Genomic DNA, 22,830 nt, shown 5'->3' on the forward strand with positions numbered 1-22,830 from the left:
ACGGCAGAGAGCTAAGCCAAGGCAGCAAGGACAAGGCGAGAGAGGCAGCAGTTCTTCGCAGCAGGAAAGGTTTAGTAGGAGAGGCAGTGAATACGTATGCGCGCGGGCTGCAAAGATCTGGCGGAATGGGTGTGGACAACACAAGGTTTTAAGGAGGACCAGAGGGGCGGAGTAAACCCGCCCCCTGGCCAGTAACAGAACAGAACCGACTGATGGACAAAAATGAACAACGAATGGGAAGCGAATTGGGGAGGGACAGCAACCCCTGCTCCAATCACCCTCAGCCTAGTGTGGACGATTCTAGGGACTGGGAGTGGCAGAGGGTGACGGACAGGGAGGTTGCTGTAGGAACATAGGAGGGGTTAACTAAGAAACCATAGCAACTTAGGAGGGAACCAAGGATTGACATGACAATGGATACAAAGTGGCGGGAGTTTCCAGGGTAACTGTAGAATTGACAGATAACTGCAGAGGGGGAAGGTGGGGAGGGAGCCTAAGACAGAACCATTTTTAACAGAAACGGGGCGAAACTGGAACATACCAATTGAACATTAACGACATTAAAATACAACTTAAACTTTAAATCTTACAAACAACAAAAGCAAAGCGGCCGCGCCGCAACAAATGCCTTTACTTCTGGGCTGATGCTTCAGGTTTTCATTAAAGTTAGTTTTACTTGACAAGCTGACAGGGACAATTGTTGCTCACTGGCCCTTCAAAACTTAATTCAGTTGGTGAAATAATGTGTTGTTAGTCAGATGCTATAGTAAGAGGATACTTAATTCCCTTTTCTCTGCTTTTCTGGTTTAAGGGCATGAATTTATCAGAGAGACAAGTTTTGAAGACTAAGTGCTTATCTTGTGGTATTTTGAAATTCTTATTAAATTTTGAATTCTGGGTCCTTACCTTGAAAATGGTCTAAGTCTTCAAATACAATTGGTGTTTGAGAACCTCATGGAAGCGAGTACAGATAATTGTGTACTTCCAGCATTTGAAAAATGGGTTATTTATGGATTTAACAGCTTAATCCAAAGCTGCGTTGTAATAAAAAACATAACAAATCAAAACCCCAAACCAAAACTAATCCACACCCCTCCCACCCCCCAAAAAACCCACCCCAAAACTTTACAACTTTGTTTCACAAGCAAGTCCATCAACCAGCTGCATGAATTTCATTTTGCTAGAGTCACTTTACAGTGAAGAAAGCCAAATTGCTCAAGTACTTCTCTTCCAACGAAATATGTAAAAGGTAGTTCTAAAAGAAATACTGGAAAGCAAGGATATAACCTATTATCACTTAGCTCTGCTACATGTTTTTAATAAGTTGGCTATTACAGTGATAAGTGGAAAATTGAAACTTGCTCTTTTTGTGGGATAAAATTAAGAAGTACCTAAGTCATAATATTGTTTATGTGACTAAATTATGGAAATACAATTACAAAACCTTGAAAGAAAATGAAGGCTGCGAAGCACTCCCTTGGGAAGTACAGAAGACTGGCTTTAATTCTGCTCATATTCCTGCTGGCAGTGATAAAATTTCCAGTTATGTCGGCCTCCTTCCTGCTTCCCCCCTCCTCACCCCAACCCTTAAAAAAAAGGATAAATTAATCTTCTGATGAGAGTTTATTGCATTTAATAATGCAATATTAGTCATTGTATGCTATGTAGTTCAGATTTTGTCTTTTCATTTCTGCTAAACACAAAGTGTAATTCCTTGTGAGCTAAGCCTTGGAAATTTCCCCGTTTGTGCCTGTAATTGCTGCCGGAAGATGGAGGTCTTGGAAATCAATTAAAAAGTTGTATTTCACGTGGATTAATTTTTGATAACAAATTAAACACTTAACCCCAAAACAAAACATCAAAATTCCCAAGATAAAGTAATTGTTAAGAAAAAAAACTGAGAAGGCTGAACTTCATTGAAACTATTGTTTCGGGAAAACTATCCCTTTTGAGAAACAGTAAATGTTCCCCAGTGTTGTGTAAGGATTTTTTACTATCAAGGAACAAATAATAGGGCAGTATGCTTATATGGTGGTGTTCTATTAAAACTGATCAGCAAAAACTCATAATGGAAAAAAAAAAATCCAAGATTTAGAAAGCAGTGCTCTTTATCATACTAAAAATTATGTCTGTGACATACAACACAAATTTTTTTACAACTTCCTACTGTATAACTAAACTTACCTCTTTATTTTTGGTTGTTTGGGGTGTTATTTTATAATTTCATATAATCTGGAATATTTTGTCTGAGCTAATGTCTGACTGCACTTCCCACGGGTCCCAGATAATTTTAAGAAATACATTTCTACTACCACATTGCTTTATTCGGAGAAAATATTTTCATGGTAGATTACAGGATCTGGACAAGTAATTTTGTGACATTCTGAATTGTATAAATAATAATATTTGCTCAAGCATGCAGGAGGATCTTCCTCTTTTTCTCCAGATTTTCCACAAAGGTATTTAGTTTGATAGTCCACTGAAGTATTCTGTCATTGTGCTTGTGACTAAAACATGATGATGTGCTCATGGTTTACTTTTGAAAGAAGTCTAAAGGGTATACATTGTTTTGGAGCTTCCTTTTTGGATGAGGAATGAAGTGATAAGCTGGATATGCTAACCTGACAGATTGTAATGACACAGTACACTTGGGGAAATCAGAATTACTGTTCTTTCAGAGTAGCAACCTGAGACTACCACTCAGTAACTAGAGGGAGCAGAAATTCAGAGATGGATAAAGAAACCACCTGTCTAAAGCAGTCAGCTGAAACACATGAACAGACAGAACAGGAGGGAGTATATGAACTGTGTGACCTGTACTGCAAGGCAATTTGGTGAGAATCATTGATATAGAACATTGAATTTCTGGTGACTACCTTTCTGAACTGCAAAATGAATGAAAATAGAAGAGAAAAGGGTATCTCAGAGAGAGGTGTGGTACATCACATATCCTTTCCCTTTTGACCTTGGATCTCTCATTGTGTCCAATTTAAAGATTTCCCTGGAAGGGTAGCATCAAAGACAATGCAATTTGGAGCATTTTTTTTTCTATTTTTCTGCCTAAGAATGAATTGCTAAAAATATGTGTTAAATTAAATTCAAAACCTTTGAGTTTTTCTAGAGTGCAGAGGAGCTACACTCTACCAGGTATAGCTTTGGTAGTTGAGTCAGTTATAATACTGTTGTATTTATGAGATACATAAATAGATTCTGTAACACTTCTTTTGGACACTGTAACAAAGTTTTTAATCATTTTGCCTTCCAGCAGTAAAGGCCCAGTGCAGTGATACACTTCCGTGCTGCTGGTGCATGCAGAATTTCATCCCATTGTCTGGGGGCACGTCCCTGCAGGCTCACAGTTAACCAAGTGTGGTGGGCTGACCATGGCTGAGCACCAGTTGGCCATCAAAGCCAGTCCATCACTTCCCCTCCTCAACTGGACAGGGGAGAGAAAGTGGAATTAAGGCTCCATGGGTTGAGATAAGGACAGGGAGAGGTCACACACCCATTACTGACACAAACAGTCTTGAGTTGTGGATGTCAGTTTGATTCATTGCCAGTCAAATCAGGATAAAGACAAGTAAAATCAAGTCTTTAAAAAAGCCTGTCACTGACCCCTCCCTTCTTCCCAGGCTTAACTTTGCATTGGATTTGCTCTAGCCCCCTGTGACAGCATTGCAGGGGTCAGGGAATGGGGTTGTGCTCAGTTCATCACACACTGTCTTTGCAGCTCCTTGCTCAACATGGGGAAGCTTCCTCACACTCTTTTCCCTGCTCCAGCATCAGTTCCCTCCCACAGGGGACAGTCCTCCACCAACGTTTTCATCATGGGTCCTTCCCATGAGCTGCAGTTCTTCACAAACTGTTCCAGCAGAGATCCCTTGCACGGGGTCCAGTCTTTCAGGAACAGACTGTTCCAGGGTTGGTGCCCCATGGCGTCACAGGTCCTGCCAACAGACCTGCTCTGGTGTGGTCTCCTCTCTCCATGGGGCCACAGGTCCTGCTGGTAGTCTCCCCTCCAAGCACAGGCTGCAGACAGGGTAAGAGACTCCTTTGCCCATCTACCTGCTCCATCATGGACTTCTCCTCAGGCTGCAGGTGGATCTCTCTTCACCATGAACCTCCATGGGCTGCAGGGGCACAGCTTCTTCCCTATGGGCTTTACCTCAGGCTACAAAGGAATCTCTGCTCCAGGTCTGGAGCACCTCCTTTCCTTTCCTTCACTGACTTTGGGATCTGTGCATAAACATGTATTTAGTGACATTTTATAGAAAATGTAGTTTTTTTCCGCTTTGAACCATATAAGGTCAGCATACAGCACAGGGCTGTTTTTTCCTGCCATGATAAGCTAAGGAATCAACATCAGCTAGCTTCTAGGACAAGATATAAAAGATTCCATTTCATTAAAGCATTCTTACCTGTCTCTGATGAAGCCCAGTATGGCCAATGTGCCAGCTCTGGGGACAGCACATTAATGAAAAAGGGTGGTCTTCGTTTCTCTTCTGAGAACTTGGAAATGCAGGAGTGTGTATTGACAAGGGGGCATTGGCTGTGTCCTCCACATTGACCTATTTAATGTCCCAGTTGACTCAGCTGTTTCTATAAAATCTGAGCCGTGCAGGCTCTTTTGCTGAAGACAGAGAAGTTGTGGAAGTGGGTAAGATGTAGGAAGATAGGGTGAAGACTGGCACCATGTGCAGTGTGATGGATGCTGTGCTGCTCTGCCGTAGTGTCACTGGGAGGTCCTGCACTCAGGGTGACACTGTGGAGTCCCAGCTGCACACTCAGCTGTAGCTCCACTTCTGGTTGCAGGGTAACTTCCCTGGAGCCAGATGGAGGAACAAAAAGATCACATGTGAGGCAGTGGTTGGAAGAGGAAGCGGCAAGTGAGGGACATCACCCTGACTTCTGAAGGGGTTTAAGTTTAGATCCACATTTAGGACATAATATAAAGCAAATATACTCAGTTTGTAAATTATCCTGTGGCAGAGAAAACAGGTGCTCTCCTTGCTGGGAAAAAAAAAAGAAAAAACGTAAGGAGAATAACAAAGATGCTGTGTTTGTATTTTCATGCCTCAGGATGTTCTAAAGCCATGAAAGTATCAGTTCAGAGATAACTTCTGCAGTCAAGTAAGCTCCATTTTTTGTCCCCTCTGCAACACTTTTACTTCTTCAGAAAGAACTTTTAAAAAAGATGGCAACCGTGGCACTTGAGAAGCCAACTCTTGTGGCTGCCCTTCAACTGAAGTTATTGCAGTCGGGAGGGACGTTGGATTTCACGATTGCACATATCAGAGACTGAAGTCTAAAGGGAAGAGCCAAGTGTTTCAGGGGCAGAAAAAGAACAAATGTTGTCAGCCATTTCGTAGCAAGGAAAGAAAGGACCAGGAAAAGTTACAAAGTAAGGAAGGACCAGGTCTCCAAGGAGATAACATGAGTGGAAAGCAAAGAGTACCAGAGGTGGTCATCTCAAATCTAGTGCAGATGAAAAGAGGAATTGAACACAGATTAATAGAAGTGAGAATTTTGTGTCAGAATTTTAGTTTGGTATCCTTTGAGTCCAATTCCTAACTATCCTGATCACTGATAATGAGGAAGCTGTATGTGAAATTGGGAGGGGGTGAGCTGTGTTGTTTTTTTTTCATTTTCCCTGTTTTTTATGAGTGGAATAAAATGTGTTATTGGGTCTCTAACCGTGTAAAGATCACACAAATTACACCAGCCTAAGGAAGCTAAACCTCAATAGTACCACCTGAGCTGATGAGAGAGCAGCTGTAGGACTAAAGATGGTCATCTGAGGTTCTCTTACAACGTCAGTGTTTCTATATCCACTGGCAAAAAAAATATTTGTGTTGCCCATTCCATGTGTGTGTTTTGTGTAAGTTCTTTGACTACGTCTCTGCACGATATGGTTTCCTTCTAGTTGTGAGGCTGTGTAGTGACCTCTACCAGGACCAGTAAATAAACAAAACAAACAACTAATGGAACATTATATTCCAGCAGGTAAAACTTGGCATGTGGATAGGGCTGAGCTTAATATATAGGATCAGTTGTCATGGAAGATCTCTGAAGTGCCTGAGGAAAAAAGCTAAGGCTAGGATAGAAATGAAATGCACTCAGAAGAACAGAAAAAAGGCAAATTCACCTGTTTATAATGTCTACCATAGTGACTGTGGTAGAATTGGAGACTTAGGCTGCCAAAAACAATTAAATCTTTCACAGGTTGGGTGCAATTTGGGCACTTCAAAATGTAATTGCTTTCTTTACTTCTGCTTGTATGCATATTCTGACAGCAAAGCAAATACTGTCTCTGTAAGTGATGCTGGAAAAGCCAGTGTAAACAGGATAAACTGAACTCTTCCTAAGAATATTGAACACTACATCTCTTTTCAAGCTTTCCAATCTTGATATAGAGTGGTGCTTGTAAATAACAAGTCCATTTTTTTCTGCAGCATTTTTAAAACAAATAGCTAGAAGAACCTGAAAGCTTAAGACAATCTACTTGAGAAATTCTGTGGAACTTATGAAAAACTCAGCTATTTTTCCACAGAAGACAAGTTACATCTACCATATCTGTACTTTATAAATAATGTTTGCTCAAGTAATTCTGTTTTATTTTCTGCTTTTCTATTTCATTTTTTATGCAGTTTGGAAATAGACATGTGACAGCCTTCTGTAAACGAGTTGTATTCGGAGGAACGAGACTCTTGGTTGCCATGAATGGAATAATGTGCCATAAATGCTCAAGACACAGAAATGTCAAACCATCTGTTATTATCAAATTGGCAGGGATCTGAACTACTTTATTCATTTACATCTGACTTTGAGAGTTCAGTGATGTTCTGAGTTGTTGGTCTGTTGACCCAGTTTGAGTTTCAATACTAGAAAATCAGCAAACAAATGGATTGAAGAATTGGATAAAAAAAAAAACAGCTCAAAACCTCAGAAGGACATACTCTAATTTGGGTTCTGCAAAACCCATTTAAGGAACAGAGCAAAATCAAGATTTTTACCTTTTTTGACTTTGTTAAATTATCAATGAACAAAAGTGGGCTTAGCTTTTTACCCAGCTTGCATTTAATGATTGTAGGTGATACAGAATTGCTAAATCCACAGATATCTTAGGGAGGACAGTGCAGAAAGTTTCTGAGGAAAACAGAAATCTGAACCAAATGTCAATAGTATGGTGTAGAGGCACACATTGCAATCCCCAAGGTCTCACAGATAAATGCTTTTGGATGCACCATTTGAGGGTCTTTTAGAGTATCTCTTTACTTCTCTGCTAATAACACACCTGTTTCTTTAGCATGTTTGATAACTTCCATTCAGCTTGAAATTTTGGAAATTGAGAGCTGCCATATGGTTCCCGAAGAGTCACAGGTTAAAATAGGTTTTCTGGATTTCTTTTAGATTAAAGGGGTGGGTTTTATTGTGTCTACACAAAGTATCTTGTAGTTATTAAGAAACAAGGAATGACTGGATGAAAAGCGGTGGAAACCAATTTTCTTGTCCATTGGAACAATATGAGCTGGGTTCTTGGGAGTCTGATATTGCAGTCTTACAAAACAGAATGGATTTGGTTTAGTCTTTGGAATATGAAATGAGAAAATCTGTACTGGGTCAGTGCAAGGGTTTATCCAGCCCTTCAGCAGTCTGTCTCCAGTGGTGGCCACAAGCAACTGCTTTCAGAAAAGCTGGCATTTGAAGAAATTCAATATTTTCTTCAGTGTTCTCCCAGTCCATCAGTTTGCAGCTCAAGGGATCTCCTGAAATGCTTTTTACCTGTTAATTTATTAACCCCCAAAGGATTTCTGCTGCTCACTGGTGCAATGCAGCTGGACCATGGTTGTAGTTTTGTAGCTCCATCTTGTACTGCAGCCATTCATTGCATCTTTTAACCTGACTAGCCTGAAAGTGCTTTTGGTTCAAAGCTGTATTTTTGGTTTACACTTGGATATCAGAGGGAGTCCCTGGTCTTTGGCCAACAGACAAGATTCATCTCTCTTCTGCGTGTGTTGAGAAATGAGACATCTTCCTAGGCAACACTGGCTTATCTAAAAGGGGCATTTGCAAACAAATCCTTTTTTCATAATAGGTACACACAATGAGCTCAGACAGCACTGGGACAGCATTAAAAGCACTTGTAAAAATGTTAGCAGAAAAATTGTTGTCAACAATAGTGTACCAACAGGCTGATTATGAGACAATAAGGATGGTTTATTTGGTGGAGTGAATTTATGTTACAGTATAAACTGGATATTAATGTTTTTCAAGCGCTGTAGATTCACCTTCATCTCTTTTTTATTTCTTATTTTCTGAGGCAAAATGAGAATTTATTCCTCTTTTGTCTGAAAAACACTGTAAGAAGTATCAGGGTGTCTTTAGACTCGTATAATGTAGTTCTCATGTTTTTATTAATATATCATAGTTACAGTTGTGATTTCCCTTCTTTGAACAGTTTTATGTGACAGCTGCTTTATGGTCATGATTATAAGTCATCCTTTTTGGTTTGATTACAGCAGCAATCTGGGGACCATAGCAACGTGTTTTGCTTATGAAATATGTCAGTGGGAAATAAAGATCTAGTCACCATCTCCTTAATGAGAAATTGTAGTTTAAAAAAAAAGAAAAAATGCAAGATCTTTTTTCGGTACTCTTTCTGAAGGTCCTCTAATTCTTCTGGAAATAGTAAAATGAATCCTATTTCAATTCTTTGTGCAACAGTTGCCTTTTTGCGTAGCCATCATAGCAAAAACCTGAATGTAATGGTTACTTTCCTTGTACAATATTATGCTTGTTATTATCATTTGCAGATGCTTGGAAATCTCCAAGTTTTATATGATAATGAAAATACTTTGCTACATATTTTGTTAGTTTCACCAGTTGAAGTCAAAATGTTATTGCTAAAATGCTTGACTGAGTCCTGGCATCCAAAGTCCTGGCATCCAAATTATTTGCTGTAGAATTTGTAACATTCTCACAGCTCTCACAAAGTCAAACTCCCATCATTGGGGAAGTTTCTGAGTTAATTAAAGACATGTCTGAAAGAGGGGGAGATTGATATGCTCCTCTTTTCTCAATTGCTTTGGTGTTGTAAAAGTGAAAGAAAATGCTGTTGTCTGGTCACAGCTATTCTGCTTAGACAAAGTAGTACAGAGCTGCTGAAAATTACTTGTGGGCCTTGCAATACTATTTGGAATACCTGATAATGCATATTAAAGTGTGTTGGTTTTGTCTTAGTGAATTGAATATGATGTGCTTCAAACTTAATTTTCAGTGTCTCAGTTGAGGTGACTGAGTAAAAATGGAGGGCATGAATGATGAACCTGAACTCACAGTAAAAAGCTGTCTACTTTAATAACATTCCAGTGTCAATTACTGGGAAAAACCATGCTGTGACTTCCCCTGAGAGAAGGTTCACAAAGGGTAAAAGTGCCTTTTGGTCCTTGCTTAAGCAGTTAATTGCCCAGGAAAAAGTCTTTGCAGTGTGAGTGCCTGGTGTAGTGACTGAAGCATTTTCCTGAGCTCTACTGCTAAATCCTGAGTATGTCTCCTAAGTCTTTCATTGAAGCTTTCTGTCTCCCTATAATTCTCCTTGCCTCACTTTCCCATATAATCCCTACAAATCCTTCTGGGCTCCAGAGTGTTACCTGGGCAGAAGGTGCTGCACAGCTCTGTGCTGTTACCTGTGGGCTGACTTTCAGGTTGAAACTCCTCCTGGAGCCCCTTGCCAGCTGAGGCCCTCCTTATCTATCCAGACAGTGACTTTCATGAAAACTCACTCTGTTGCTTGTACCAGTTAGAGCTGACCATTGTAAAAAAATAATTAGAGGGACAGGCAGCGTGATCACTGCCAGTGTGTGCATTTGAATGTGTGCATTGAATGGGCTGCACACCAGTGTAGGACAAAAGCAAGTCAAAGAATTGTCTGTTCTGGCCATGCTAAACCCAAACTGATGGTTCTGTCCAAAACACCTGCCAAAATGTATTGAATAATTGACTTAAATTCATAGAGGCAACAGCTCAGAGTGGCAGCTGTGGGTTGTTTTCAATATTGCTGGATGTATTTACAATGATGCAGAGAGTGTATGTTGTTGAAGTCAGTGAATAAAACTGCAGCCTTATTTAGCACAGAGATTGGTCCAGGGATTTGTTGATTTTCATGGTGGCAGCAATTATTTGATTTATGTGATTATTTTTTCTATTCATTTGACCAACAGATGATCAAAATCTGCCTTCCTCATGCAATTGCTGCTGGGAGAACTCACAAATGACCCTTCCATTGCCTTTGTACTGTAAGCTCCTAGTGCCACAATTGTGAATCTCATTCCTCAGGACAGCAATCTGTAAAATTGTTGTAAATACTTAGCTGTGTGAGGTTTAATTAATGCCAGAAGCCTTCAATAAACAACAGTTGCAATTTGGACTGCGATGATTTAATGATTCTTGCACTCTGTCTAATGCATGGTGTTAAATCTCTGCATCAAGTGACTGGCACTGATGTGAATCACATCCCACTGATGTCCCTCTGTGCAAAGAGGCAAAGGAAACCTCAAACCAACTGAAATATTTGATAGGCAATGCTCATAAATATCTCCTCTTAGAGACCTAAAGGATGTTAGCATTTCAATGGTAAGTAGGGAAGAAAAACGTAACAAAAAGTTAACAAATGCCTTGGATAATTTAAAAAGTTAATGAAACAGCTTCCCCAGGTAAAACCTTATATTAAATGCTTTGCAGAAACATCTGTTAGTAATGCTAGAGGATTTTGATAATGCTGTTATGTTGTACTATATTTATTAAAGCAGAGAGTTTTTCTTTTGATGAATAGGGATAGTCACCAAAAAACTGTGAAAGAAGTTACAAAAAAATAATTCCAACCCTTTCAAAGCAGATGTTTTGGACAGACTAAAATTCTGTTTGTGTACCCATGCAGAACCTGGCAGCATTTAAAGTCGTGTACACCATAAAAGTGATAAATGTGGTTGTTCTGAAAAGGTGTAAAGGAAGAAAAAAGCCCAAAGTTATAAACAGTGCTTCCTTTCTTAATTAAATTTAGTAGGTTTTTGTCCATTTATATGTTAGCTTTGTGTATGTGTGTCAGCATAACTCTGCCAGGTGAATCGTGAGCATACCAACTAGAGGTGATGTTATTGCAGTATATTTCAGTGAAAGCAGAAGGGCAGGAATAATCTATCTAATCCATATTTTCCTATCCAGGTTCTTAGCTCATGCTAGACTGAGAGAGGTAATGTGCAACCCCCATGAGAAAAATACTTGAAATAAATACGTTTATTTCCTTGTTCAAGGAGTACGATTTTCTAAGTTGCAGTTATTTCTGAAAAACCTGAACATTAGTTTGCAAGCAATTTAATTAGAGGCTTTGTCTCATCTCCATTTTCAGCTAGCAAATATAAGAAAAGCAGAACTTAAATGGATTTAAGCTTGCTTATTTTTGATGATCAAGTACTTTAGACATGAAGGGGCAAAAATTGGTGTGTATAAAACTGGTAAATTGTTTCATATCTTGAGGGGCTAATTAATACTGTTCAGTTAAGTAAATGAGAGCACTAATTGAGGAGAGTTCCTTGCCAATTTGTGATGTCCATTTAGATAAAAATGCTGTGTAAAAGTACTGTGAATCAGTGGTGTGCAAGTTGAATCTTTGAACCCTAACGTGTAGCTCTCCTTTGCAGTAATCTTCCAATTCAGTGTCGTACTGAATACTCCTCTGCAGTGGGCTCTGAGAAGGTGACTGAGCCCAGAAATTCCTAGCCTAAAGCGAGTGTGTTGAATTTAATGGTGTGAGGAAGTCCGCTTTTCCAGGACACAAGATTTGGGCTACATATTTATGCAGCACTCCATAACTCTTCATTGGCTTCACGTGACCTTGAAAAATAAATCACTTATTGTTTTTCTTCAACTGTTTATGGGATGATTAAGTCAATAGTGTTTATGTGGGGGTTTTTTTGTGTTTTGCTGCTGTGTAAGGTTTAGTGTCCCAGTACCACCATTTCTGAGTTATCAAACTGGAGTAATACTGTCTCCTCATCTTGTCTGTTGGGTGTTTTATATTTTGGGACAGGATTTTATTTGTCTGGGTGGTCCTAGCAGTTGGTGTAGCAGTGATAACCCAAGGAGATATGGGGTGAAAGAGATGCTCTTCTCTATTAGATAAGCTTCTATAAGACTTAGTAATACCTTCTTGGACATCTGCATGCAACCACAACACAAATTTAAACTAACAACAATACTTATTAAAGGTTCAAGGCTATTTGTAGAGATAATTTCTACATGAACTCCTGTACCTGATATGTCAGCCTTTTGAAGGGTTATGAGTGCACAGCTGCTTATGTTTCCTTTTCTTCCAATAACTTTCTCAGGTCTTGGTTTTTTGTTTTGTTGTTGGAGTGTTAAGGTTGGCATCACTTGTTATGGCCATGTTATTCAGAGAGTGTGACCATATAATTTTTTTATTGCATTGCATTATTCAAAGCATGCATGGCTATATCTGGGCCATATGTGAGTATGTGAATTTTATGTGGGTTTTTGTTTGTTTGTTTGTTTTGGGGTTTTGCTTTTGTTTTGTTTTTGTTTTGTTGTTGTTGGGGTTGGTTTGGGTTTTTTTTTGTTTGTTTTTTTTTTTTTTTTGAGATGTGGTCAGTATAAAAAAGTTCCTCTATTTTATAGTGATATATTTACATAGGTATATATCTAAAAGTAGCCATGGGAGCCATAATCAGTAAGGAAATGACAGCTTGCTATTCAGATTTACTGAATGACTGAATGATAGAAATAAGCAACGTACAGGTTTTGCTTTAAAATATAAATCATAAATTCTAATAATAATAATTTAGCATTCTATTGATGCAACAGGTAGAATAGTAAGTAATTAATCAAAGTACATCTATTGTCAAGAAATTCTCCTGATCCAAGAAATGAAATAGGGATTTTTTTCACATGGAATAAAGATACCTCCCACTATTTAATGCTATATTTTAAAGCATCTTCCCAGGATGCTATTGAAAAATAACTTAAAAATTCAGGTATATTTGGAAGATTCTTGTTCTGAAATTCTGAGATGGTCTTGGATACCTGTAAACATTTATTTTTAATTTTGCAGCACATACACGAGTGGTAGTAGCAAATTTTACAGTACAGCACCTTCCAGTCAAATAAATGAGTCAGAACATACCATTTTAAAGACTGTTTTCCTGTCTCTGACATTTGTCAGCTCAGTGGGCTAGGAGATTCACTTTTTTTGTGTTTTGTCTTTCTAAGTAGATAGACATAGACTGGGCTCTCAAAGTTTGGAGTCATCTCTTGTTGGTAAGGTCATACAGCACTCAGCAAAAGAGAAGAATTTTTATATTGCAGAACTTGGGGATGAAAAGTTTAAGGCAATACTTTGGATTGTAAGGCTCTTAAAACTTAAAATAGTAATAATCCTCTCTGGTTAAGATGTAGTAAACCTTTGCAATACTGTAAGGTTAGCTGGCATGTCTACGGCAGGACTTGTAACTGTCAGAGATTTTAAACCTTGATAAATATTGTTGATATTCAAAGACCTGTTATGAAGTGATTGCATTTTTAGAATCTGTCTTTTTTCCATCAGATGTGTTCAGACTTGGCAGACTTCAACTAATTCTTGAAGTATTGCAGACTGCTTGGAGACTGGCTTGTCTTAGCCCTTCTCGATTCATACCTGGATATTGTGATCTGACAGAAATCAAAGCAGAAGGTGTGCTTTCATTGCAGATGCCGTATTTACCATATGCATAGAAATTTGCCTTGTGTTTTACAAAAGTCTCCTAATGTAAAAACTGAAAAACTATTTTGGTTTGTGTAAGAGTCCTGTGTGAGAGCAATGGAATGTTCTTTGAGATTCTGTGTAGATTTGGTGTTTGTTGTTTACAGTGATTTGACAGCACTATAACCGTCAGTGAAACCTGCGTTTGGGCATACTTGGGTGCATTTCCACCAAGTTTTCTCACGTTTTTCTCCTGATCAGTGGAATAGTCCCCTGGGGGGATTGTGGGGATGGTCACACCTGTTTGTGACTGTGGTTCCAGAGTAATGCCTCTAAATTTGTTGTGGCTATGTAGCACCTCAGTTCATAGTACATTTATGTGTGGACAGCTGAAGCAAGTTGTAGCTGTTTTCTCATGCTGTGCTCAAGAGACAGCTGGGCTTTTTGCTGGGCTTCACAAAGTGTTTTCAAGTGTGATGTGACTCAGCTGTACTGCAGCTGATCGCTGGAACTATGCTGGATATCATATGTTTTCTTCCCAAACTGAGACTCAAACCAACAGGGACTCAATTTCTGTGGAAATAGCTGTCATAAAGTCAATTCTGTAGCTCATTGTAGTCTGTAAATTAGGTAGAATAGATGGTGGAAAGCAGGTTTTTTTCTATTGTTATCCCTTTGCTCTCTGCCTAACTGCTGCTGTTGATTAAGTTTAATCCCAAAGCACATCAGAATTAAAAGACTTTGCATTTTTATAAGTCTTCTGAAGAGCAGCTTTTTCTCCTCAGTTCTGTGGTGAACATAAGTTGTTATTCTCAGTGGGGTTAATGCCTGAGTTAAGAGAAATAATCACAAGTTGTAAATCTGACTGCACTGTTAGTGGCTGTTGGAGGCTGTTCTGGATGTATGCTGAGACAAAACATTAAAACACCACTTTTATTTTCATGAAGTCTCAGAATAATCTGTACAGACTATAGCAGACAGAGGTAAAAAGTTAATTTATGATATTGTATATTTTAAACTAAGTAACAATAAAGGTGAAACAGCCATTAGGAAAAAATATTTAACATGCTATCTACTAGGCAAGATATAATCCATGACGATTAAAACCACAGCTCTACTGGACAGTAGACTTTTCCTTTTAAATAGCTGGAGCAGTAAGTTTTGCTCCTTGATTTAATGTTACCATTTGAAATAATTGGCAAGCATTTTCTCTTTGGAATTTGCAATTAAACAAAGCACCACAAGTGGTCACCATGCTGTCACTGGTAGGGAATGGAATAAGAAAACAGTCACAAAAAACAACTTTGACATGTTCACAGTCAAAGCTGTGAAAATTGTTTTGATACTCTCCTGTTCAGAGAAGAAATATTTTAGAAAACCAATGTCATGTTCCAAGATGTATCAATATCAACTCCTACTGACTCCCTAAATCTAAGTAACTGACTTTTTTCCTATCTGCCTTTCAGTGGGGAAGACTTAAGTCATTTTCTTTGTCTTACATTTCTTACTTTTTTATCTTACATTTCACTTTTCTGTTTTATTTGTAATATTTTTACTTGCATCAGTTATCAGCTAATATCTGTTGTCTTCCTATTTCAGTACCTTCTGGTGACTTATTACATAGTAATAAAATAGTAAGTATTCAAACCACTCTAGTACCAGAGCTAGTTTGAGATATAAACGATGTGTGAACTTATTCCCCTGTGAAGAAATGGACAGAAACATGATCCTTATTGATGGTCTAATGCTTTTCACTGTGGTTGTTGAAATACCAAAATCTCAATAATCGAAGCAACTGGAATGTTTGAGAAAATGTCCTTCCATGTAGTTTTTCTCTCTCTCTCCCCTCGAAACACACACAGGTACTTCAGAGAGAGGGGTGCAGTGAATGTTCCTGGCAATGTTGCTGTTAAAACAGCCATTATCTCTTCCTGCCTTTTCACGAATTAGGATCGACCTAGGGAGTAAAACTTTTTCATGCTCTTATCCTTGTCACCTACAAATGTACTTTTGTGCTGTTTATTTTAATAAGAAGCAATAACAACACACAGAATGGTAAGAAAAGATGCTCATTAATGCTCTCACTTTAAAAAAAGTCACCTAGAAGTACTTTGGATGATCCTAAAAATATTTTTTAAATAAATTACTTGGTCCCTTCTAAATCTTTAGAAAGGCAAAGGTACCTGCTTTGTTTACCCTTTCCTTTTGTTTTCCTTATCCTTTTTCTTAAAAGGATCTATTTGCAGTCTTTTTACTATGTAATATCTTAGAGAAGGGAGAGTTGACTCCTCTCAGATACATAGAGGAAGGGCAGAAAGCATGACTGGGTCACATATGGAAAAAGTCAATAATTATTCAGTTTCACTAGGAAGCCTTTAAAACTAAAACTAAAAGCTAAAAAAGGAAATTTTTGACTTTTGTAAAATGGCAAGAAAGTCTCAAGGAAGTTTCAGGGCTTGAAAAAACTTCAAAAATTACTTTAAAATGTTACCTGATAATAGTAATCATCCTTAAAAGTAATGCTGTGATGGTAGTAGAAGGCTGCTGTGTGAATAGATGTCCAGATAATTCACTTCTTTGTTCTGAATCGATGTTAAAGCGTGCTACCTGCCTTGTAAAGATCTTTCATCTTCTGTTTTGCTTTACTTGAGAAGAAAGAAGAGAGTTTTAGTTTCAAACTTTCTTTTCCGGTACCTGGACATCTAGAATTTTTCAGTTTTTTCCATTTTATTAGTTAACTCACCGAAAGTAAATAAAAAATATTACTATGGTAATGTGGATTCAGAACTTGGATATGTTAAAAATGGATCTCACTGCATATACATAGTTAAAGGAGCATTTCCTTTCCTCTAGGAAAGGAAAGAATATTTGTTATTCCAACCTTTCTAGCTCTCCCAGTTAATTTGTTGCCTTAATGAATATTTAGATTTATTCTGGGCTTTTTTTTCTCTCTGCTTTTTCAAAATATGTATTTGTGAATCCATACATAAAAAACAAAAATGTTCCATTTGATCAGATACACAGTTTAATGATAGTATTGCTTCAATTGCTATCTTACTTGAACACTCAATATCTGTGTTTGTAACTTGAAAATTCATGGAGCTTCTGTGCAGTAAAATGTGGTAAAATAAGATAGATATATCATAATGGCTGTTTTTTAAACATGTAAAAGTGAGTGGACTAGTATATTCAAACCTCAGGAAGACAAACCATTTCTGTTAGAGATAGGATTTCCTTTTCTATTAATTCAGTTTTAACTTGGTTGTTAACATCAGCAAATTTGGGCTCAAGTGTTTTGTACAAGTGAAGAGATCAGTCCGAATTCTGTTTTCCTCCGACCCTTATTTAAAGGGTTAAAATAGTGTTGATGAGGGTCACTGAGGGGTTGACTTCTTCCTGCTGTTTAGGCAATGTAGTCATGTGCTTACCTTGCCTTGAATCAAATAATATGAGAACTTGAGAGTCAATTAACTTGAAATGCAATTTATGCGATTTCTGTTTTATTGTAATACATTCCTGTCGGCAGCATTCAATTATATTTTGTACATCTTGAGGAATTTGAGTTCAAGGTAAGCGTTTTTCACAGATACAACTGAAAAATTAAACTGAATCAGTAAGCAGGAAAACATAAACCAACGCAGTGAAGAACTTTGCATTCCCCTTCCCCTCCTGTGTGCCTTTTCCTGCCTTACCCCACATATTTAGAGTTGTTTTATCAAATACCTTCTCGTGGAAACTAAAATAGTATGCTCAAGGGCTATATGAGAGTCAGCAAGCTTAGTGATCGGTTTCAAATCAAGTATCACAATCTGGGCTTTTTTGTGTCAAAGCAGCCAGATATCTTTACTCAAACCTGTTCAGAGATTCCATGCCACACTTCCAAAAATTATTCAGGTACAGAGGGACAAGGATGGGAAAAGCAGAAATCAATGCAATACCCAAGAAATGCTTAGGATTTGCTAACGTGTTTCTGTTGGGGGAGGCAGAAGTCATCTCAGGCTTGTGATCTGCGAGTTTGCATATTCCTTAATGTTTTAAAAAAAGTAAATTGTTTCTTTGCTGTTGGAGTGGTGCTGGTATTTGCTGGAGTCCCTGCAGCTGCTCAGTGCTTCATACCTGTCTGCCTCTGTGCCGTTGCTCTTGTGGACCCCGCCGTAGCACAGAGTTGGACTATCTGAGTCCACCCTCTGTTTAAGAGAAAGATACATTTATGAAAGCATACAATAGGAAGGAAATCAACCTCCCAGTGTGAAAAGCACCATAATAAATCTATTTCTTACCAGCTGTCCATGCATAAGTTTTGAATTTATCTGGATGTTTGGAGCTGCAAAGCCCAGTGAGGAAAACCATGACTCACCTATGCAATGTTATTCTGTTTTACAGGAAAAGGCTCAGTGCTTTCAGAAGGCTCTCAGTTCCCAAGCAGATAAATCCACACAGACAGAACTCGTTGGCCATGATGTAAGTAGCTGTATCAAACAGTATTTTTCTATCATGTTTGTGGGTGTTCAGACTTCTGTCAGCTGGTTTGCCTCTGCTGTTGTTGTCCATGCATGGATTTGGTGATTCTAAAGTACCTTCAGAAACATGAGAAGATAATTACAACTGCCTGCCAGCACACCAATGCCCTGTTAATTTTAGGCTTTATGAAGAGCTGAGAATTTGCATAAAGGAATGTGGATGGTATGTATTAGTGCTTTGTAATTTTTTTCCCAGTATTTATTTGCACACTTACTGACAATTAATAAGGTTATTATGTTTAGAATTGTCATATGCTGTCTAAACAAGATTTGAAAATTGGAAGATAATGGAATAAGTACAGTTTTGCCAAGTGATGTTAAAGTTCTGTTTCCTAAAGAGCATCTGCCAGAATTTCTCCTAGAATGTGTATTGATAATATATGTCCTCATGCAAGAACACGGTCAATGAAGATTCCTTAACTGTAGAAATATTATTGCCCCAGTTCTTCTAACTGGAAATATTCTGTCTGTGTGTGGTGTTGCTTGAATACGTGTAAGACATTCTCACATGAGTCTCTGGAATAATCTTTGTTGAACATTTAGCACAGTTCCATTCTGGGACTTGTGCCAAGCCTAAAAATAATTTTTTAAAAACTCTTCTGCAAAGTAGTGCTATGGTTGTGCCTTGGTATAGATCATCATGCTGATTCAAGTTTATGGAAAGACCTCTGGAATTAAAGCAGGCTTTGAAAGCTTCTTTTTAGTTCTGTGTCAGTGGAGCATTAAAGTTTGGTCTTCTGTGAATAGAAACATGAAAATTTCATGCTTTAATATGAAAAGTTTTATCTGCATTAACTTCTTTTTTGTGGGTTACCAAACATGAACCCTTATATTCTACTGTGTCTGTGAAGTCATGTCTGGTGGAATTTACTGAAACTCTGAGGTGCGTATATGTTACTGCTGAAAAATCCAGAATTTTCAAAAATATTTAAAAACATTTTTCTATATTGCAATATGATATCCACTTCTTCTGTGACCAGTTATCCTTCACAATACTCTCTTGTGCATTAGATGTCAAATAAAATTCTTCCACTGAAAATGGGAACAGGAAACATGTAGAGTTTGGGGCATTTTTGGTGTTGTTTTGTTTATTTTTGGGTTATGTTGTTTGCCTGATGTTTTTTTTAAGCAGATGTGATTTATGCTTTTGGTTGTTTTCTCCCAAATCAAATATGTGGTACTCATGCTGCAGTTATTCATGCTGTTAGCAGATTACATATTTTTTCCCTTTTTCCAGTCTGTGTTCCCTTGGAGTTTGGTAGGGAGTAAAAAATAACATTAGAACCTCCTCTCCCAAACAGGTTCAATTTTCTGGCTGAGATTTGAGTGTTAAATGTCATAATAACAACAAAAAGTTAAATAAATCCTTTCCTTTACCATCATTCTCTTCAATTAGTGGAACATATTTTTCAGCCTTCCCTGGTAAAATTCCTACCTTGTCACAGTTTTAATAATGTATTATCTCATACATTATCTTATAGTCTGTTGCAATGCAGGAATAAAAGGAAATGTTCAATGTTTTTCTATGGAACAACATTTCACCTGTTTTTATGTGTTACAGAGTTCTTGTGAAAATTCCATTGCAAGGGATTGATAGCAGGGAAATTTGAATGAATTTACAGGAGTAACACAAGCATACTATGGTCACAATTAGGGGGGCTCAGTGAGGAGGAATGTGCAAATAAATAGTGTTAACACTTTTTGTTATACTGTTTAAACTTCTTGCTCTTTTATTTATCAGATTGTGCAGCTTTTCTGTGAAGGAAATTAATGATTAGAAATTATTAATGATTAGTTCAGCTGTGTTTCTGTTGAATCCAAGTGGCAATTACATTTACATTCTTTGCTTTTGCATGAGATTTTAAAGAACAAGTTGTAACTGTTGCAAGTAGTATCTGTACATCATTTTATTCAGATGTCAGTGTGTACAACTACAAGAATATTGTGCTAATATGAAATTCGATTAAATAGAAAATACAAAACAGATCAGAGAATATATAAGATGTATTTTTCGCCCCATTAGTTACACATTCTGAGAATAGTATACATTGAATACTTCAGATCTGGTTTAAGAGGTAAGCAGAAAATTTAACTTCATTTCATCATTACAAATTTGCAGCTTTAATTTAAAAAACCAAATGATGGCAATAACAGAGATGTCCTCACATTTTTATTTTTCCTTAATTCAAATTTAGAAGCTAATATTAGTTGGATAAAAAGTGCTACCAGGAATTTGCATAGCATTGTTTCATGAATGTAGTACAAATATTGATATACACTACACAGTGTAATAATTCAGAAATGCTTAAAACAATGCCTCTATGAGTGATTTGGTTTATATTCTCATATATTCTTTTGTTCCACTGTGTAATCGTAAGTTACCTGTTTTGCAGTTGAAAATACTGAGATGGGTTAGTCCCAAAATAAAGCACTGCTTTGGGTTTTTTTGTTTTTTTGCTTCTGGACATCTTCCAGTAGTTGAGACAGTTCTTTAGCCTTGGAGTTCATTTAGATGTGTCATTAAAAGTAAATGGAAGTTCTGACTTTGACTTAGATGAGGAATTAATCCTTTTGTCCATAGGGTGTACAGTAATGAAAAAAAGCTGGAGGCGAGTCTATATTTAGGAAGGAATGGCTGAAGAAGGAGGAAATGCAGTGTTTCACAAAGAGGAAATGCTCTTGTTTTTGTGGACTGCTTTGAAAAAGTATAAACAGTATTGAATGAGTGTTTTGGGTGTGTGAGTAGTTACCAGAATGGAAGTTGTTAAAATGTATTTTATTTTAGCAGCTATAACATAATTACAGTCAGAATTTGACTGTCAAAGTGATCAGTAAAGTTTGGATGATGCAATGTCCTGCAATATCTTTGAATTGTTGGATAATATTTCTGATGGAGCTCTGATTTTTTTCCCCGTACAGCACTCAGAGATTTTTCAGCGGAAATTGCTTTAGAGTACTGTTTTAGTAAGCAAGGAGAAGATAAAGTCTGTAGCAGTAAAGAAAATGTTTCTCATAAAGAACTGTTTGAACTGGAAAGCAAACTGCTTAATGTCTTTTCTGTATTAAAACAGTCTAATGTGAAGCTTAATTACGGAATTAAAACATAAAGTTTAAAGTAATTTCTAATAAGGACAAAAGAGGGCCTTGATGAGAAATGCTACAGTGTCCTTAAGTGAATAACGTGACAACTTTGCTACTTGAGGAAATTGAAAGTAAAATAGCAACACGGCTATTGTATGTGTACCGGGGAAGACATTGGAAGGCTCTCAGGGTTTCTATAAAGGCTAGTTGCTTTCTAGTGCAGTGTGTCAAGGAATCCTCATCTTATGTTAGACCTAAATTTATTCTGTTTTCCTATATGTTTACTTAAAATCATTTAAAACATGTTGGGAGTCTTGCAGAGAGAGCCATGTGCACAACAGATTGATATTGAGGCTGCTAAATAATAAATTATTAATGTGTCTTCAATAATCAATGCTAGTTTAACCTCCTTCACCCTCCTGTGCTTGCAGAGTTTTCTTTTTTTGAGAGATCAAGGAATAATTTCTTTCATGTTGGTCGGGTAGCTAAAATGGACCAGAAGAGGGATAGATGGAGTTGGCTAGCACTGGGACTGGTTGCAAGTTCATGTTATGGGATACAAATCTTATAATGGCTGCCAGCAAAATAAGAAGTCCAAAGTATTGTGCAGGCATCACACAAGCCCTCTGCAGCATGAGCGCTGCTGATTAGCTTTCATTAAAATGTGTCTCAAAACTGAACCAAACAATCACAGGACGATTCTTATTTCTGTCACCAAGGGAAGTACAACTCAGCACCACTTTGTCGATCTTTATCAGCCTTTGGATTAAAAGAGTTTGTACTTAATTTTATTCTCCACAAAGTAGAAATTCCTAAGAGCTGACATGATTTCTGCAATGCCTTTTCTGTTTGCCTTCTGCTGATGTCATAGGTTTCATATCTGAGAACTGCTATTCTGTTTGTTCTTTGTCTTTCATACTGAGATGTAAACAGCCTTTGGATTGGTCCTAAACTCATTCCCCATTTAATGAGCATTGTTTCCAGTGTAGTGGTCCTTACATTTTGTGTGATGCTTCTGATGTCTCAGACAACAAACTTGTGTACTGCTGCTGTCAATCTGCTGCAGTTTGGATTGCACAGCTACAGACAAAAATTACCTTTCTTTGGTGATCACCAGCACCGTGTTTACAACAGTGCTGTGGGACAGATCAGAAGGCACTGACTTTTTTCACCTGTACCATCATGCAGTTTTAAAATCCATACTGATACACATTTTAGGGTATTTGTTTTGTAGCTTGCTGTGCATTACCTTGGACAGCATGCCTCCCTTAACCTCTCAAAACCTGGGCACTGCCTTCTGCAGAGCCTCTGTGTTTGATTGGGAAGAAGTGGAAGGCAGGGAGGAGGGTGCTCTAGCTGCACCTTCTTGCTGTGCTCCTCTTCCTCCGCAGCAGCCAGCCAGCCAGCATGGGTTATAGATGCTGTAAAGGGGCTGCATTACATTGTGACCACTCCTTCAGGAAGGCAGGGAAGAGAATA

General features: G+C 37.8%; 1 protein-coding gene across 1 annotated transcript in view; it reads left to right on the plus strand.

Annotated features, from left to right (window-relative positions):
• Positions 1-22,830, plus strand: part of CCSER1 (coiled-coil serine rich protein 1) — a 538,753-nt gene that overhangs the window by 292,162 nt on the left and 223,761 nt on the right. The window contains exon 8 of the mRNA XM_005418130.2: positions 18,134-18,211. Within this exon, the coding sequence (XP_005418187.1) occupies positions 18,134-18,211 (78 nt within the window). The remainder of the gene's footprint in view (positions 1-18,133; positions 18,212-22,830) is intronic.

This window comes from Geospiza fortis, unplaced genomic scaffold (assembly GCF_000277835.1).
Source record: "Geospiza fortis unplaced genomic scaffold, GeoFor_1.0 scaffold11, whole genome shotgun sequence".
NCBI classification, from domain to species: Eukaryota; Metazoa; Chordata; class Aves; order Passeriformes; family Thraupidae; genus Geospiza; species Geospiza fortis.